This window comes from Festucalex cinctus, chromosome 17 (assembly GCF_051991245.1).
Source record: "Festucalex cinctus isolate MCC-2025b chromosome 17, RoL_Fcin_1.0, whole genome shotgun sequence".
Lineage (NCBI taxonomy): Eukaryota > Metazoa > Chordata > Actinopteri > Syngnathiformes > Syngnathidae > Festucalex > Festucalex cinctus.
In genome coordinates this window covers 10500168-10518227 of record NC_135427.1, presented here as the reverse complement: position 1 = coordinate 10518227, position 18060 = coordinate 10500168, and the positions used below count along the sequence as shown (strand labels likewise).

The 18060-nt window shown below is 39.0% G+C and overlaps 3 protein-coding genes across 6 annotated transcripts; all 3 read right to left on the bottom strand.

Moving 5' to 3' along the window:
- Window positions 1-256: 256 nt before the first annotated feature.
- On the bottom strand, window positions 257-6148 carry LOC144004606 (uncharacterized). Its single transcript, XM_077501930.1, has 8 exons — window positions 6023-6148; window positions 2154-5162; window positions 1937-2077; window positions 1187-1273; window positions 976-1098; window positions 773-871; window positions 508-579; window positions 257-387 (listed from the first exon to the last, which is right to left on the bottom strand). The coding sequence occupies exons 2-8, from the start codon at window positions 5062-5064 to the stop codon at window positions 353-355; spliced, it is 3468 nt and encodes a 1155-aa protein (XP_077358056.1). The 5' UTR covers window positions 5065-5162; window positions 6023-6148; the 3' UTR covers window positions 257-352.
- A 914-nt stretch (window positions 6149-7062) lies between these two features.
- On the bottom strand, window positions 7063-12034 carry LOC144004621 (transcription factor 7-like 1-B). 3 transcript variants are annotated; one of them, XM_077501962.1, is made up of 10 exons: window positions 11867-12034; window positions 11277-11344; window positions 10381-10694; window positions 10262-10306; window positions 10058-10119; window positions 9897-9953; window positions 8634-8796; window positions 8451-8558; window positions 7557-7605; window positions 7063-7223 (listed from the first exon to the last, which is right to left on the bottom strand). In XM_077501962.1, the coding sequence occupies exons 3-10, from the start codon at window positions 10663-10665 to the stop codon at window positions 7096-7098; spliced, it is 897 nt and encodes a 298-aa protein (XP_077358088.1). In that variant the 5' UTR covers window positions 10666-10694; window positions 11277-11344; window positions 11867-12034; the 3' UTR covers window positions 7063-7095. The 3 variants fall into 3 exon arrangements, with proteins under 3 accessions (XP_077358088.1, XP_077358087.1, XP_077358089.1); XM_077501961.1 differs by having other exon boundaries at window positions 10381-10697; window positions 11867-12032; XM_077501963.1 differs by lacking the exon at window positions 9897-9953 and having other exon boundaries at window positions 10381-10697; window positions 11867-12031.
- A 369-nt stretch (window positions 12035-12403) lies between these two features.
- On the bottom strand, window positions 12404-17337 carry LOC144004610 (uncharacterized). 2 transcript variants are annotated; one of them, XM_077501938.1, is made up of 6 exons: window positions 17100-17337; window positions 14524-16065; window positions 12997-13165; window positions 12864-12907; window positions 12692-12789; window positions 12404-12601 (listed from the first exon to the last, which is right to left on the bottom strand). In XM_077501938.1, exons 1-6 carry the CDS (start codon window positions 17280-17282, stop codon window positions 12541-12543), a joined length of 2097 nt encoding a protein of 698 aa, XP_077358064.1. In that variant the 5' UTR covers window positions 17283-17337; the 3' UTR covers window positions 12404-12540. The 2 variants fall into 2 exon arrangements, with proteins under 2 accessions (XP_077358064.1, XP_077358063.1); XM_077501937.1 differs by having other exon boundaries at window positions 12997-13198; window positions 17100-17334.
- Window positions 17338-18060: the final 723 nt, after the last annotated feature.

The window sequence follows — 18060 nt, the reverse complement described above, 5'->3', positions numbered from 1 at the left end:
CGCCCACTATCGGCGGAAGTAAAACGGTATTCTCAAGTAGAAACTTTTTATTTTTATTTTTTTTTATTATTTCAACAAAAACATACTTGCGTTAATATGCTCATTCGGGCCACACTTATTTGCTGTCATGTTGCAAGAGTTTTCAGAGTTGTTACATATTTATTTTCTAATGAAGAAAATGCACTCAAGATTGATTTATTTTTTGAAAATCTAATAAATAAGAATGTTCAGGGGAAAAAATGACCTCTGCGAGCAATGAAGTTTTCACACAAATTTTATTATAGAAGAATTTTAAAAATAAAATTAAAATTTAGTGTCACAATGGTAACAGTAAGTGAATTTTCCTTCAGTTTCACTTATCCTTTTCTTTCTTGGAACTCTGCTGCTCTGTAAACAAAGCAGGGTATTATAACAGGATAAACAATAATATTGTACTACATCATCTGAATATATTTTATTCATTTATTTTTAAACGGAGCGGGGTTTTCTATAAGGAACCAGTCATACCTTCTTTCAGTCGTTGTAGTTCTTCTGTTTGCATTTGAAGCTGCTGTTCCAGAATAATGCATTTAACACAACCTATAACAAAACATAAACCCAATGACAATCTTGGCTGTATACTACACTTTGGGTTGCAAAAAGAGTTGGATAATTCACTGTAAATTTCATCAACAGATTTCCATTTTAAACTTTATTAAGTCAACCCTCAATTGTGTAAATGGGTGGTTTATTCCCATTAATGAACTACACTTGTACCACCTTTTTAACCTACCGGAAGCTTTAGCCAGCTGAGGTCTCTGACTCTTCATTGGTGGTTTTAAAATTTTGGGTCTTGTGTCAGCATCACAGGCCACTGGGGACACTGCAGCATCTGAAGAAAATTAAACGGAGTCATCAAATTCATTTCAAGGTCAATGAATTGGTGAGATAGCAGGAAGTTGCACATTTTCGTCACTTTCATTAAATCCAACCAACCGTCTTTTGCGTTTTTTGGCGGTGGCTTGTGCCTTGGTGGAACCTGCCTCGAGCTTCTCATGGCACTCGTTGCATGCATGGAAGGCCCTAGTGTAACAATGTTAGTAGATGATGTGGGAACATCTGAAACGGCAAAAACAGCAGCCACACAGTCATCGTCACTGCCGTCTAAAATATTGCGTGGGAATTTAGCTTTTTTTTCTATTTTTACCAATCTTTGTTTTCTTCACGGCTAATTGTGCATCTCTGCTGAAGTCACGCTTCCTGGTTTGGGGAATGTTGACTGCAGCATTCGACGCTAAGGAGGAAAAAAAATTTTTATGACCAACAGAAACAAGCCTTTATTGAACTATCATCTCATTCAAACATTTTGAGTTGTCGAAGCCTACACTGGCCATGGAAATGTCTCAAACTCAACTTCCTTTAAGCACCAGGATCCCGTGCCGTGTACCCTGATCGATGGGAGAACTAAGGATGCTCTTTTGTCCCATTTTAAATCCATCTGCGTCATGTGGACTAGCCTGTCGAAGCTTCGTCCTTACTTATGCTAAAATCGCAAATGCTACGCTAGTAGCTTCAGCTTCGCTAATGCTAAGTTCACTAATTCTAGGCTAGTAGCTTTGTCCACGCGAATTCTACGCCCGCTAATGTTACGCTAGTAGTTTCGTCTTTGCTAATGCTATGCTTGCTAATGCAAAGCTATTACTCATGCTAAGCTCAGCGTGAAAGGTGGCCAGCATCCACGTTTGCAAAGTCTCTTTCATTTGTTGTATGAGAGGCCAACAACTAAATGTTAAAGCAGCCAATTATTCCATTGCTAGCACAGTGTCACACAAACGACTTCCGGGTTATGCGGCGTACATCGCTTCTGCGCATGTGCAATCTGCATTCAAACTCTCTATCTGTACTTTTTAAAATTGTGTCTGTTTCACTGTGTGTAACACCTCATCACCTTACTTACGTTTCTTGTCAGCACTTGCTAGCGTGCTGCTTCTCAATAGCGGCTTGAGAAGTGGGGGCCCTCTGGGGATGCTTGATAGTTTTCCACCGTGCTGTGGCTTCTCCACTCCAGGCTTTGGCTGGTGTGTGTTTGGCCTCGATGCTGGTATCACATGTGAAGGTGAGGTTGTAGCACAAAAATAGCAGCAGCACATATGTTGAGAATTCAGCCTACTTACCTATGGTTGTTGCGTGAGGAATCAAAGTTCGTTTCATCAAGGGGAGACTTCGCCCTGGAAGCAACGTTGACTGCTTGACCATCAGCGGCAGTGATGACGCTTTCGAGGAAGGCAGCAGCGATTTAGCAGGTAATTGAGACTGGAATAATATCTTTGGATCACAAATGTTCGACGCAACGTTGGACGTCGCCTGAGCTTCTGGTTTACTGGTAGTATCAACGTGATTTTGCTGCAACGCCAGCAATTTGCTCTCATCTGTCCTGCCGCTGAGTAAGTCCATTTTAAAATTACTCGTCAATGGCGTCGAAGTGGCAAAATTTCCGTGCTTTAATTCGAGCGGGTCATCTAAACTAAAAGTTTTGCTGTTGTCGTCTAGATACAAAAATGGGTCATGCCTCAGTGACTGTGAATGATCCTTCGCCTCACAATGACTGGCTGCGGATGCTGATGCTTCGCCGAGGTTGGTCTCACAGGCATCGGCATCAGGATTGGTGTCTGTGCCGCCGGGATGGGAGGGAGGTTTCGAGTTCAAGGTGTTTGGGTGACTGTCGCTACGACAGCTTCCTGGCATATTTTTTGTGCCATTGGCCTTGGCATCAAATGTGCTGTGGCGAGCGTCATTTGAGAGGCTTTTAGACATGCTCATTGTTCTGTTGGGCTTTGGTGTCGCGGCAAAGTTGGTTTGGTGACAGACCCTCGATTGGCTCTCTGGTATGGTTATTTTAATACTGGACTGAGGTTTGGCATCAAATGTGCTGTCACTTGAATGGCTTTCTGACATCGCTGTTGTGCCACTGTTCTTTAGGGGGGGATTAGTATCAAAGGTGTTGCAGTGACCGTCATTTGAAGTTATTTCAGGCAAGGTTATTTTGCTACTGGATTGAGGTTTAGCATCTAAGGTACCATGGAGACTGTCATTAGAGCCCCCTTCTGGCATGAGTAAAGTCATTTTGGACTGAGAGAGCAGATTTGCATCAAAGGTATTGGAACTGCTTTCGGAGGTCTTTGTTTTACCATTAGACTGACAGGGCGGTTTTGTAGCCAAGGCAGTGTGGTGACTGTCATTAGAACCAAGTTCTGGCATTGATAAAGTGCAATTGGACTGAGAGGGAGGATTTGCATCGAAGGTATTGTGATGACGGTCACTAGAGCTGCTTTCCGATGTTTTTCCGTTGGACTTGGGCGGTGGTTGAACATCAAAGGTGTTGTGGCGAATGTCATTTGAGCAGTTTTCTGATACGGATAAAGTATTATTGCACGGAGACGGAGGATTTCCATCGAATGTATTGTGGTGACGGTTGCCAAGCCTACTTTGTGTAGATTTTCCACTGGATTGTGAGGAAACTTTAGCATCAAAAGTGTCATGGTGACTGGCGCTGCAACTGCTGTCTGATAACGTTAATTTTCCATTGGCCTGAGACGGAGGTTTGGCATCAAAGGTATTGTGGTGACTGTCACTGGATGTCTTTGTTTGCCCATTGGACTGAAAGGGCAGTTTAATATCCAAGGCGTTGTGGTGACTGTCATTAGAGCCAAGTTCTGGCATTGATAAAGTGCAATTGGACTGAGAGGGAGGATTTGCATCAAAAGTATTGTGATGACGGCCACTACAACTGCTGTCTGATAAAGGTAATGTTCCACTGGCCTGAGACGGAGGTTTCACATCAAAGGTGTTGTGGTGAATGTCATTTGAGCAGTTTTCTGATACGGATAAAGTATTATTGCACGGAGACGGAGGATTTCCATCGAATGTATTGTGGTGACGGTTACCAAGCCTACTTTGTGTAGATTTTCCACTGGATTGTGAGGAAACTTTAGCATCAAAAGTGTCATGGTGACTGTCACTGGATGTCTTTGTTTGCCCATTGGACTGACAGGGCAGTTTAATATCCAAGGCGTTGTGGTGACTGTCATTAGAGCCATGTTCTGACACTGACAAAGTGCTATTGGACTGAGAGGGAGGATTTGCATCAAAAGTATTGTGATGACGGCCACTACAACTGCTGTCTGATAAAGGTAATGTTCCACTGGCCTGAGACGGAGGTTTCACATCAAAGGTGTTGTGCTGACTGCCAATGGAATTGCTTTCTGACATTGTGCCATTTGACAGAGAGCGAGCATTTGCTTCAAAGGTGTTGTGGTGACCATCATTTAGGCTACTTTCTGTCGACCTGGTAATTGTGCTGCTGTCACTTGTCACAGTGGTTTTACACCCAGCTGTGTTTCCAGATGGCAGGCCATCCTGTCCTGTAGGGCCACTCGCCAAGGTGGGACCTTCATTGGATGATGGCATAACCTGTTCTTTAGTTTGAAGGAAGCTTCTTTGGGATGTAGTTAACGGGGTAGGCTCAAAAGTCTGGCTGGTGGATTCATCAGGAGTTGAAGTTGCTACGCGTTCTAAATTATGCTCAATGGTTGGCTTCTGTGCACTGTTAAGTAATTCCATGTCAGAAGGAGTTATGTTTATAGTAAAGTTTATACTCCGCTGCATTATGGAGTCAGGTGAGCAATCAGTAATGTCCGGTAAGCACTCATTACGCAATGAAACTATGGAAGCGTCTGCATCCAAGTTACAAGGTTGGCTGCCCTTTCCTTTGACCATTGGTGTTCGAATGGAAGACAATTCAGAGTTGTTCTTCATGATTTCCCGCATCCAATCAGGCGTTCTGACCAATGTACTGGTGGTCAGAGGCGTTGTTGGCATGTTTTTTAGTAGAGATAACTCATCCATAGTCTGATGCTTGTCAAGGCTACATGTGCTATCAAGGAGAGTGATATCTGGGAAGTATTCCTCAAACAAATACTGCCTTTTCAGTGGTGTCGTTACTCCTGGAGGAATGTTTTCTGTCATTTCATTCACTTCTGGATTTTCCACATCAGATGATGAACACCTTGTTATCAAATCAGCCATAGTGAACTTCTTGCTCTTGGGAAAGAAGTGGCTAGATTGAGTTGCTCTGACAGGACTGATCTAATGGTGGCTACTTCTTCTTTTCACTCATCTGTAACCTGTGGATGAAAGGTACAATGCTTCATAGATTATCTTTCATTCATCACAATTTGCATTATCAACCAGCTATTGTCATATCCATGATGGAAATAGCTTGGAGTCATTTGGGATATAATTGCTCTACAATGTATAGTTGACAAGGACAGAGAAAAATCCAAAGTCCTCTCTGTTTTGGTAATGAAACAAATGCAAATACTGTCATGAACTTGATATGTCACAATCATAACTAAAACAAAAGTCTATCATGAAAAACTAAATTATTTTTGTTACACATTTCAGATTTTAAACCCACTATTATACAGATTAGTTTGACCGAATGAAATCTTAATTGTCAAGCCTTTTTGTCTTTTCTTGAGCTATTCTGCCGTGAATTGCGCAAGAACTAAAGTACAAATCAAAATGTTGCAAACGAGCCGTTTTACTTCACGTGATTATTGCCGAACTGAACACTTACTGAAATTCCCCCATTTTAATTAAATTAGGAAGAGACACGATTGCTGCATTTGAAACGACGCAAACCTGATAACCCGGCTGACACCTAGGGTATGCCTCGTACTGCGAACAGCCTATTTTCGGTGGCAAACCAAAATGAAAACTTGAACCCGGCGATTAACCAATCAGAATAATTCACGGCAAAATAGCACTAGCAGAAGAGTGGCCACTCACGGCAAAATAATCACTGCCGTACAAGCAATAACAACGTGGACTTCTTAAATGAGTGACACGAGCTAACTTTTTCCATATTATTTTTTAAGTGTACTGTACCTGCTGAATACTACTCAAAAACAAATTCTCATCGTTATAAACAGAAGCTTTGGAATGTCAGTGAGTTGACAGAGTAACAACGTAAACAACTTACGCCTTTAAGTTGATCACCGTCACGTAGACTTGTCAAATATTTAAGCCGACAGCATCCACAAAAATCACTTTCAGCGTGACATACCACTAAAACGTCGATGCCGCTCGACTTTTTAAACGATTAGAAACCAATCACAGCGGCGAGTATCTTCTTCGAAAATGTACACAGTCTGCCTACACCGCCCCCATTTGCCTTGGTGGAGAGACTGCATGTGCTTGAGCAAGGTAACCTAAAAAATGCACGTGGAGAAAAGTAAAACGTTAAAACAAAATGTATATGTTTATCTTGTGCAATACATCATTGACCTAATTCTCGTTTTATTTTTTTTGTTATTTTATTTTATTTTTTTACGGTCAATTAAAATAAAGCATTATTGAGCGTCCTTGAGTGTCTTGAAAGGTGCTCACAAACACACGTATTTTTTTATGAATTATTTTGCCGTTTAAAAAAAGGAAAAATAAAAAAAAGAAATACATGTACATGTGTTAAATAAATGGCAATGTATTTGATTAATATTTTTTGTAAAAAAAATGTTTAATTAGAAATTAATGTGAAAAAAAAAATAAAATCCAATTAACCCATTGTTGGAGAATCTGCCAAATTAATGCAAGAATTATTTTTGATTCAAAATTCTAACATGAGCCACCTTTAGCACACCTGCATTAAACATAGTCTAATAGAATATGTCAACCATAATTTACTGTTTTATAAACTTGCAATCCCGTTTTTTACACAATTGGTTAACATACATTTAGCAGAGAGAGAAATCTGTCATGCAAAACCTGCTAGCCACTGAGAGTTCAGACTGAACTAGAGTTTTTTTTCCCCCTCCCACATAAGATTCCAGACAAGATATATTAAAAAATAAATAAATAAATAAATAAATAAATAAATAAATAAATAAATAAATAAATAAATTTTTGTCAAAAGGTTCAAGAAAGTTTGCTTTTTTTTTTTTTTTTTGTCATTCAAAAATATTTTTGGAGATTCAAAACATTTTTTCAGTCACACAAACATCCAAAACAACAACAGCAACAAAATGTGATTCCAAATAGTTTTATTGAATCTTAAAGTTAAAGCATAAACTCGAGCATCACTCGCAGCTGCTTTTGGGTCTCGTCCTCTGTGTGTTGACTTCCTTGCTTTATTGAACGAATTTCGCATGTTGCGACGTTTGGGCTTGTGGTCTGGCAAGTTTCCTCTACGGGTGATAATCAGAACAGAAAGAGAAAACAAAAATTAGGCTATTTCACTAACTTATGACGTGGTTTTATTCCCCAGCTCAACATCAAAGTGCCCTCAAGCTTGCATTTTTTGTCACATTTCCAAAGCGAGGGAAATTTTAAAGTCAATTTCGGCTGGCATAACTTTTGACAGTAGATTCAGGTTGTTTTAATGCCACTCCCAGGTAAGTTAGATAAATCCGTGTAGCTTATTCCTAACAATACAAAACGCTATATAGTGGCTAATCAACATCACCCGTGTCAAAAATGCTGAATTGGACAAAATAAATTGCGATTTTCTAATGTCTTACCTTGACTCCGGCCCTTAAGTTTGGCCCTTTTCCTCTTCCGCTTTTTACCCTGAAAAACACAAACATTTCTTATCAGTTTCAAGCAGAGCTGTCAAGTGCTCAGTTGTTACTTAAAGTGGAAGTCAAACCCAAAACATTTCTTATTGTTGTATGCGACCCTACTAGCCTAAACACGACATTCTGATTAACTCATTCACTGCCAGTCCAGGACAAAAAAAAATCTTTGACGTCTAAAACCGTCTATGGCAGTGAATGTGTTAAAGTTGGATGTCCGCATGTTTTGAATATTCTTGGAGACGACACAAAAGTTTTTTTTTTTTTTTAACTATGTGTAGTAAACGCTGCAATTTACTGTTGTTGCTTTAATACCAAGTTGATGCATAACGAAAAAGCTTTTTTACACATTGTTTTATTGCGTGTGCAGGAAAAAAAATGAATCTTTGACGTCTAAAGCCGTCTATGGTAGTGAATGTGTTAATATGCGTTTGTGAAATCTGAATTAAGCAGCAAAATACACCAGTGGAATTGATCTCGGGGGCAGCCATTTTGTCATTTGCTGTTGACTGAAAATGACAGCACTCAGTTGCTCAAGGTTCAGGTAACGACCAATCACGACTCAGCTTATTAACGTCACATGACCAAACTCAGGAAACCGGTGAGCCGTGATTGGTCATTACACTGAGCAACTGTGATGTCATTTGCAAATCGACAGCAAGTGGCAAAATGGCCGCCCCCTGAGATGGATCTAAGTGGGTGAATTTTGCTGCTTAATTCATATTCCACAAAAGAAATGTTAATCAGAATGCTATGTTTATACTAGAGTGGGTGTATGAAACATATTGAAAAGAAATGTTTTGGGTTGACTTGTGTTCGAGTGTCGTCATGTAGACTTACATAATTGTCAGTGCAGGACCAATCGGGATGTCGCTGGGTGTGGAGTAGTTTCTCGGCGTCTGCGAGCTCGTAGTATTTCCTCTGCTCTTTTTTTGTCAGTGACTTCCACTGCAGTGATGTATACTGTATTAGCGCAACGTTCTATCTTTCACCAGATTTTAGGAGCTTGTGTGGCACGCTCACCATCTGCCCGACCACTTTGTTGACATCAGCGCTGTTTCGAATGTTGAGCAGAGCGACAACCTTGGGCCTCTGCTCCTGCCGGAACAGCATGAAGGCGTTGAGTGGCTTCTTGATGTACGTTTCACTTTTATTTTTGTTATCTTGCTCTTCACGGTCCCCGTTCCTACGGAAAAAGCACATTTAAAAATAGAATGAAATGCAGCTAATTATTTTTAAGCTGTCCTCCGTTACTCACTGACAGTTATTCATGTTTTTTTTTGTAGTCTTTAATGCTCTAAGATATGGAGGACCAAAACTGCCAAAATTCAAAATAAATGACTTAAATAAATGACTAAAAGTGAAAATATAAAAAAATATAAAAATATAATTCGAAAATATATGCAAAAAAAAAATGGAAATAAATCCGTTTTTATTTTCACTTTTAGTAATTTATTTATTTAGTCATATATTTATCTATTTATTTAGTCATATATTTAGTCATTTATTTATCCATGTATTTAGTCATTTATTTATTTTGAATTTTGGCAGTTTTGCCAAGTCGAAATGTTATTCAAATGAGGGGGCGGTCCTAAGCGTGTCTTGGGTTGGACTCCGCCGTTGAAAACTGCCTGTCATTGGTCGAGTGAGCAGCTCGAACAAGGAAGTCTCGCCGGTTTGGCAATACGGCCCAAAACTGCCAAAACTCAAAATAAATAAATGACTAAATAAATGAGTCAATAAAAGACTAAATAAATAAATCACTAAAATAAATTACTAAAAGTGAAAATAAAAAATGATTTATTTCCATTTATATTTATTTTTTTGGATATAATTTTCGAATTATATATTTTTAATGTTTATTTTATTTTCACCTTTTAGTCATTTATTTAGCCATTTATTAATTTAGAATTTTGGCAGTTTTGGGGCTTTATACTATGATACCACAAGATGGCGCCTAAAATATGTTGAACCAAAAAGTACTGTCGTGGTTTGTCGTCTGTGACGCTGTATTTACTCCCAGATTTCTTCAATGGAATGACAAACCTTTCATTCGATCAGGAAATGAACCAGTTTGGAAAGGTAAATTACATATATGCAAATGTATTTGGTATTATTAGTATTTCAAAGATGCAAGATGAGTTTGAAATAAACCGCTAGGCATCCTTGACAATATTTAACTCAGAGATTGCAAGGAATTTATTGTATTATTATTGTAAAGGAATGCACAGTTTATACATATTTAACAAAACGCCGAACTTAAAAAATAATAATAATAGTACATACAGTGATGGGGAGTTTGATGTTGGGGCAGGAAATTGACTGAGTGTCATATTTCTGTTCCTATTTCAAGAAGAGACCCATGAGAAATATAGGTTAATAAATAGCTAATACAATAATGAAATGATGCAGGAAGTGGCACCATATATGTGCCTCGTTTCACCTACACATGTCCAATTGTACTCAAGCCTACATCCATGGGTTGCATCATCACTGCTGGTGCTTCCTCCTGGAGTCAAACAAAAGTCAATTTTAATTTCCTCTCATGCATTTCACAGTCATTTCAAATGATAACTTCTGTTAATGATGATCTGAGAACTTGAAAAGTGGTCCAATAAGCAAACGCTGACAAAAGTTAGCGTGCGTCTTACCAGTTGCGAATCAAAGGGAGTGGCAGACCATTCATAGGGGAGAGACTAGGGACAAAGACCAGAGCCAATAATTGATTTTTTTTCCTCAGATATCATTTTGTATCAACATTTGATCTCACCAGGCCCTGGCTATACGGAAGCATCATACTAGGACAGTACGGTGGCTCCAAAGCGGGAGTCATTGTCATCACTGCTGTCGGAACCTCCAACATCTTGCCAAGGGGCAACCAGACACCCAAGCCGTCCACCTCGCCTTCGACAGTCTGAAGCTCCGTGTAGACGTTTTCTTCTGGCGGGTCACAGAACCAAGAAAAATCCGGGGATGACGAGAGATCGGGCGTGTCGCCCATCCTGTCCTGATGGCAATCAACGACCAGCTGATCTGAGAACTCCGCTCGATCCATTGGACGGCACAGATGTTGGATGTAGACGCCTGCTGTGATGAATATAGTCAGCAAAAAAAATAAAATAAAAAAAAACAGAACATGTATGGTACAGTCTCGCAACACTTTAAACATGCTGTAGTGCATGGTGTTCTGCAGGGTTCCATTTTGGGGCCCCTGTTGTTTGCATTGTATTTGCTGCCACTGGGTTCCATCTTAAAAAAAAAAAAAAAAAAAAAAAAAAAAAGGCCACAGCCTTTAATTTCACTGCTATGATGCTGACACATGTTCCCCCCCCCCCAAAAAAAAAAAAAAAAAAAAAAAAAAAAAAAAAAAAAAGACGCTTTGTCCTTAAGGCAACTTTTGTCCAGTGAGGAGGAAATCAAAGCCCACTGAATTTCTTGAATTACAACAAAAAGAAAACAAAAAAAAAAAGCTAATTGTTTGGACCCAGTGGCTATTCTAGATGCCACATTGTTGTTGACCCCTGGAATCTCGAGACTTATTCGTGCGCTTCAGCCTATTGAAATGGCATGCACAAAGTTGATTTCAAATATTTATAAAGAAGGCATTTCAAAAAGGTAACCATTGCGGTTTCTTTGCATTTGACCTGTAAACTAAGTATTACTTACACAAAGATTAGAAATGCATTAAGTTGTCAGGGACACTATGGGACGGCACGCCACACATGGTATTTTTGCTGTGGAGACAGAAAATAACATGGAATAAAAAATTTTTTCTCAAGTTTTCATACTCGACATATAGAAAACAAATGTTAAAGAAATACGGCTGCATCTTTTAGTTATTTATACTGTAATTTCATAATAAAATGTTAAAATTCAAAAGATGGACTGTAAAAAACGATTTGTGTTGGTCATTCTTCTGCCACTAGATGGCATAAATGCATTTGTAAGACATTGGTAACGACTCGGTCCATTTTTCTTTTCATATTAAGAGTTATCAAATCTTTTAACATGGACTCGTGAAATTTTGCACATTTTTAAAAATTGTAAAGTACAACTTGATCCCAGTCTCCACAAATACATATTCCTAAATAATACATAATATTCCTAAATAAATATATAACACATTTAAATTATATTCATGTTAATTTAATTTATTTTGAAATTCAGGCTTTCTTCGCAGTTTAAAGACTTTAAATACATTCTAAAAATAAACAAAATATTAGTTTGCTTTCAAGGCATAACATTTTGGTACTCACAGACAAAAATTCAGCTTGTTAATGAGACGTGTCTTGAAGACTTTGCTGGCAGTGGCACATGCTGAACCAACCCACCTTGCTATAGTCTTTCATCCCTTTGTACTCTATGACATCAGCACGCACTGTACAATCACCAATAACATTTTATATATATATACACACACACACACACTGTATATATATAAAAAAAAAAAAAAAAAAAGGTTTTAAAAGGGACCTTCTAACCGAGAATATTGGCTCAATAAGCTGAAATATTAAGATCATTAAGGAAAAGGAATAGAATTTCCTTAGCGTTCCGTTGCATTGCTTTGAAGTTATCACATCCTCGAGGAAGCGGATGCATTTTCGCCTCGGTCATTATGGCTACAAACAGCAACTAAAGATATGCCCCAAAAAGTTGCAAGAACAGATGGATTTATGTTAAACACTAAAGATGGAACAATTGTACATTTAAGACTTTGTAAGATGTTTATGTCACAAGACAGTTGAGAAAAGGATCAGATGTAAAAAAAAAAAAAAAAAAAAAAAAAAAAAAAATCATTTTAGACAAGTTTATTACAAATTTTCAACAAATCGTAGCAATTATATTCAACTTCACACAAACAATCTTTAATAATATCCAGTTATTGACAAAAAAAAAAAAAAAAAATGGGGGGGGCGGGGGTCAGTTCATCTCAGTTTTTGGTGGCTTTCTTCAATTTGGTCTTCAGCTCCGATATGAATGGATTTCGAAATCTATAAATGATATGAAATGTAAATATTAAATACTGCTTTTATGTCTTGAATCAATTTTTTTTTTTTTTTTTTTTTTAAAAAGTACTTCACCCCGTTTGTCTTGGTGGCATCCATTTTGTTTTTTGCGGCTCCTCAGCTTGTTTGGTCTCATCGATCTTTGGCACCGGTTTGAGCGCCGCTTCCTGTTGCTATTAAAAGAAAATATATATCAAACATTTAAACTTAAAATAATCCTCCAATACTGAAAATGACTACCACTTACCATCTTTGGCAACTTTCTTACAAGAGGAAACCCTGGACCAAGCCCTTAAAAAAACACCAACAAAGTGATGTTATTTACCAATTTCAATAAATCAACCAAACCATTTGTGCGTTCTTGATTGCAAGAAACCTACCAGGCAGTCTGATTCCGAGTCCCAAGCCTCCCAACACATGAACGCCGACAGGCATTTTGGATGCTGGCGGGGGTGCAGCGGCAACAGGTTCAACCGAGGGCCTGAGAAGAAGCGAGCGCCGATCTTTTGGCGGCCTCGCGCGAGGGTTTTTCACGGCGATTCTTGACTTCTGCGGGGCAAAGTTCATCACAAAGCTGCTCACCTGCAATGAAACAGGAATGTGGAATTTTAGGTGTACAGTAATAGCGTAAGGTCAAGTTCAGACCAATGTTTTGTTTTGTTTTTCTTTTCTTTTCTTTTTAACAAGGCCGATACTGATACCGATTATTATTAGTCAATGAGGCAGATAACTGCTATTTCAAGCCAATATTCTTTTGCAGTAAGATAATATATTAGCGTAAAAACCCAAAAAATATTTTTTCATTTTTAAACAAAGAATTGACAACTTCGTTTAAATATAAAAAAAAAATTGCAGAGCGTTTCCTGGGTCATCATCATGTGTTAAGCTAAGTTAAAAATTAAGCATGTTTTCTACTGTAAATAAAATTTAATATTTCAACATACATATACACATATATACACACACATACATATATAAATAAAGTGGAATTTTAACTCATTTGCTCCCAAAAACATGTTCTATTTTGTTTGTAGTGTGCCAAAGACGTATTTATATGTTTTTTTTAGAGAAGGCTTTGATGCAGCCTCTCAACTCCAAAGAAAGTGTGATGAAATGGTAGTTATTACACAAATGGCCAGCAGGTGGCAGCAGAGCAAAGGAGATCAACCAGAGAACAGCTCTTTGAATAATGAAACTTAGCTATATTCAAATGCTAATTGCTGCAAAACGCAAGATAGAAATATACTTTTTTTTTTTTTTTACACTGATGAAAAAACAGACTAATCTTTCTTTTGGTAGGTTCCATGTTTTTATAGCAATAGAAAATATTCGATGGGCCCTTCAAAAATCCGTCAAAATCCAGACAGCGAAGGGGGTTGCTTCTATGAAAATGGCTGGGAGTGAATGAATTCAATAAATCCATAAATGAAAAGTTCCCCATATCTCATTGAGCGACAAATGCATGCGAATGTAGCCATTTTGTGTTTTTCGTCAGTGCAAGATTTGTATGAAAGTGAATTATTTGATTAGCATTGAAGTAAAATATTAAGGCATAATGTTCCATTGATATAACATTCTTCCATGCAAAAGGTGTGAAAGTTAGACGTTTTGTTGAATATTTTCCATCAAAAATGGATGTTAAATAAATCGATTGGGCTGCCTATTGAATCGATTCGAGAATTGCGTGCTGTAGTATCGCGACATATTGCCGAATCGATTTTTTTTTAACATCGGCTTTATCAGCTTTCATAAAAAAGGTCAATGCCGATATTTACCAAAATGCCAAATACCAGCTCTGATCATCGGCTTAGCTGATACTCGGTCTATCCTTAATATAAGCGTTTAATTACAAAAGGGTCAAAAGGCATCAGAGCACGATTTTTGATGAACCAAGAAAGGAATCATACCTCAACTTCAGGGTTCTCAACCTTGTCCAATGATTGGATCTTCGCCTTTAAAGGTTCACCAGAATACTTAGACAGCTCCTGTCGCGACGCGTCCGAGCCACTCCGACGCAACTCAGAATCCGTCTTTTGGATTTCTGATGCTTTTGCCGCAGTCTGGGCTTCCGCAAAGGACTCGTCCGACAAGCCCAATTCGAGCAACGATAGTTCTATGAAGCTTTCTGTGTCGTAGCGCTTTTCCAAAGACTCATTTGCTATCTTGTTTTGTTTGGAGTCAAAGTTGTCTTCTGATGAAGGCTCGGGAATCGCATCTCCATTCTGACAGACTGAGCTGAGCGCGGTTTCCTCAGTTTTACGAGTTGTCATGAGACCCAAAGTGGTTCCTGAGTCTTTTAACATCTTGTTGCCCTTCTCAACAACTTCATCGGTTTCACGTTCTCCGTCTTCTTCTGTATCAATCGGTTTCTTCTCTTGTTTGGCCGATGATGATCCTGTGAGCTTGCTTTCTAAATCAACAGCCTTCACAACCCACTCATTGTCCGCGTCAGGGAGTTCTTCACGAGAGAATCCGACCGTTTCTCTTCTGGTCTCATTGTTATCTCCCGCCGCGTTGCCCAACCGCAGATCTTGTTCAACCACTTCAATCCCCTGCTCAAGGTCTTCCACGTTGTTAGTTTGGCCGCAAGGTGCATCCGATTCCTGTTCTGGGCGTTTGACTCTCATCTTAGAACTTGCGCAAGTGGCTGTCGTCTCTTCGGCATGAATATCGTGTTTGGCAACGCTGTTATTTCGAAGAATCTCTTGCTCTTTGCTTTCCGCCTCTTCTTGTAAATGCTCGTGGGTCTGCATTTCCTCCGATTCCTCGACTGCCAGGAATCCTCGTGTTTTCTTTCCATCTGGAAAAGCCTCATTGTTGTGTACAGGAAGTGGCTCTTCACTTGTTGCAGTATGTGGCTGTTGAGACACATCACATGCACTTCTTAAGGGCATCTTTTTAATTTCCTGCGCAGTCTCGCCCTCAGGTTTTACCGGCAGCAGAGAGGCTACTTCTTCCTTGCAACTGGCGCTGGCGTCCAAGCCGAAAAGTTCCTCCTCTACTTTGTCCACTTGCGCCGATTCACCCGTCATTGCGTCGGATTGCCCATTGGCAAGAGACGAGTTATCCTCACATCCTTCAGGCTGCAGTCCAACCTTGAGCTGATATTCAGTGTCAAGTTTTCCTGCCCTGTCAGAATTCATGTCTTGCGTCTTAGGCCTGCTCGAGTTTTCCAAGGTTGCTGTAGTCTTCTCGATTAGATTCAAATGGTTGACACTGGAGAATGTTGCCACAGATTCTTCTGCCAAGGCATTCAATGGCTCAGGTTCTTTGGTGTGAGCGTTTTGGGTTCTTTCACCATCCGCCTCTTCAGATTGATCCTTACAGTGGGACGCGGTGTGACCATCGCCACCAGAATCACTTTCAGCGGTGGATTCTTGGAGTGGATCGTTGCTGATGTGAGAAGGTTCTGGCCTGAGGAATCTGTTGACGGCTCCGACTAAATAGTACTGGCAAATAGGAACAGAGAAACTAATTAATGAGCTTATTCATTTATACTTTTTCTGACATGAACAAACAAGTCACATCGGTCTGGCACACCAATGTCACAATCACGTCTTAACCCTTTTGCTTCTAAATTCTTTTAAAATGTGATGCCCATGCCTTCAACACTGCAAGTCCTTTCAGAAACTGTTTATGTGCGCAGGTGTGTGCTGCTGCTTGGGTTGTAACAACAGATTTAATGCTTTAATGTTCATATATGAATAGCGTGTGAACTACTTACTTCCTAAAGATCTCACATTCAGACTTGAGAAATGGTTCTCTTATTTTTGAACCGACAAGTTTTTGCCGCATTCAATGGACATTTGCGTTCAAATCGGGGAACAAAGAGCGATGATGTGACACGTACGGTAAAAAGGAAGAAGAACGGGGGAAGAAAAGAGAACCATTAGTTTTTCATTGCACAGTGAAGATAGTGCATGTGCACTGTGCAAACCTGCAGGAATGCCCGTCAGCAGTCAGCACCTGCGCCAACCACCGTGAGCAACTCACAATAAACACACAGAGAGGCGAAAGGTGTCTTTAAAACGAAGCTACAATCAGCTCATCAAAGTAATGATTTAGGCTAACCAAGTAAATTATAAACGTCAACAGCAGGCGTTTTATTAGATAGGTTACTACTAGTCGAGCTCATTTTATTTTGGTACTACCTGTTGCGGCGGAAGTTGAATTTGGTTGCGGAAAAGAAACACGGCTAACTTGATGTTACACGGAAGACAGATTAAACAATAAACGCTTATAAAGATGAAATAAAGTGACAATATAAAAGGATATACGCGTTTATGATAGTGAAAAAATGTGTTTTTAATTATGACACCCTATTTCTATGTCGCTAAATACTAAAAGTCAAGTAGTGAAACTGTTGTTTCTTTCCTCGCTTTTACGGTGTCGGGCGTTTGTGTTGGAGTAATAAGTCAATAAAAACCTTAGATCACCAATTAAAAGTCTAATAAACACACTAGAAAGCATCGCGACAGCTCACCAAAACATTCCACAGCGTCCCCTCGATTCTGGCTGACTCCATCGTCGAAAACGACGCTTTGCAACGGAATAAAACTTTTTTGCTGGTTTCAATAAGCCACAATAAAAGCGCAAATGTTTTCCTGCCTGGCATGAGGTTTGCGTTCGCACCAAACGGCGTCAAAATGTTTGTTCTCATTAGCATCTGCTTCAGTTCCTCATATAACGTAAAGACTTCCGGTCAATGAGGATCGTGATTAAACACAGCTGAGGAGGAGTGTCCCCTCTCCAAATTGAGACAATATTATAATAAAAGAAACCCTTTATATTGAAAGATTTCTTTGGTGTATGTAAATGTGAATGTGTTAAAAAAATGTTCTTAATTATGCAATGTGTTATACTATATATTTTTGTAATATTTGACTTACAACAAATCAATATGAACAAAAAAACTAATACTGAGTTTTCTCAAAAAGGGATTTTAATGTCCTATTTCAATAGTTTAACCATAAATATAACACAGTCCACATTCAATGATCCCCAAACCTCTTCAGAAATGGTTCACTTGCAAAGATTATTGTAGATTTTGCAATGAAAAATAATAAAAATAAAAATAAACACGAATAGTTACGCACCGCCGCCTGGCGGTCAATGAGGGACAAAATAGAGAAACACGGTTTCTCGGGCGTACCTAATGTTGTGGCCACCGAGTTTGTTTCTCATGAACACCACCGCGCTTTACCACATCACATTATGTAACTACCTTTTCACAGTCGGTCTTTTGCACAAGAGGAACTTAAAAACAGCATCCTGTATTTTGACCGCTGTGAAATGCACTGCGGTCATGTATCAGGAAAAAAAACAACTATGAGTTTAATATGAAATGAGAAGTAACTCAATGACCGACATCAGTTTTGCATGGTGACAAAAAAATAAAACAAAAAAAAACAACAACACAATAGTAGACTTATTTCCACTCCAAA

Bases quoted from the DNA above. Each gene is read 5' to 3' on its own strand.
- LOC144004606 (XM_077501930.1), bottom strand. From the start codon at position 5,064: ATGGCTGATTTGATAACAAGGTGTTCATCATCTGATGTGGAAAATCCA. The intron at 2,078-2,153 runs GTAAGTAGGCTG...ATGTGATACCAG, and splicing joins TCCTCACGCAACAACCATAG to CATCGAGGCCAAACACACAC. The intron at 580-772 runs GTAGGTTAAAAA...GTTTTGTTATAG, and splicing joins TCAGCTGGCTAAAGCTTCCG to GTTGTGTTAAATGCATTATT.
- LOC144004621 (XM_077501962.1), bottom strand. From the start codon at position 10,665: ATGGATCGAGCGGAGTTCTCAGATCAGCTGGTCGTTGATTGCCATCAG. The intron at 9,954-10,057 runs GTAGGTGAAACG...TTCTTGAAATAG, and splicing joins TTGAGTACAATTGGACATGT to GAACAGAAATATGACACTCA. The intron at 7,224-7,556 runs GTAAGACATTAG...TATCACCCGTAG, and splicing joins ACTTAAGGGCCGGAGTCAAG to AGGAAACTTGCCAGACCACA.
- LOC144004610 (XM_077501937.1), bottom strand. From the start codon at position 17,282: ATGCTAATGAGAACAAACATTTTGACGCCGTTTGGTGCGAACGCAAAC. The intron at 16,066-17,099 runs GTGAGCTGTCGC...CCTATTTGCCAG, and splicing joins GGACGCTGTGGAATGTTTTG to TACTATTTAGTCGGAGCCGT. The intron at 12,790-12,863 runs GTAAGTGGTAGT...TTCTTTTAATAG, and splicing joins TAAGAAAGTTGCCAAAGATG to CAACAGGAAGCGGCGCTCAA.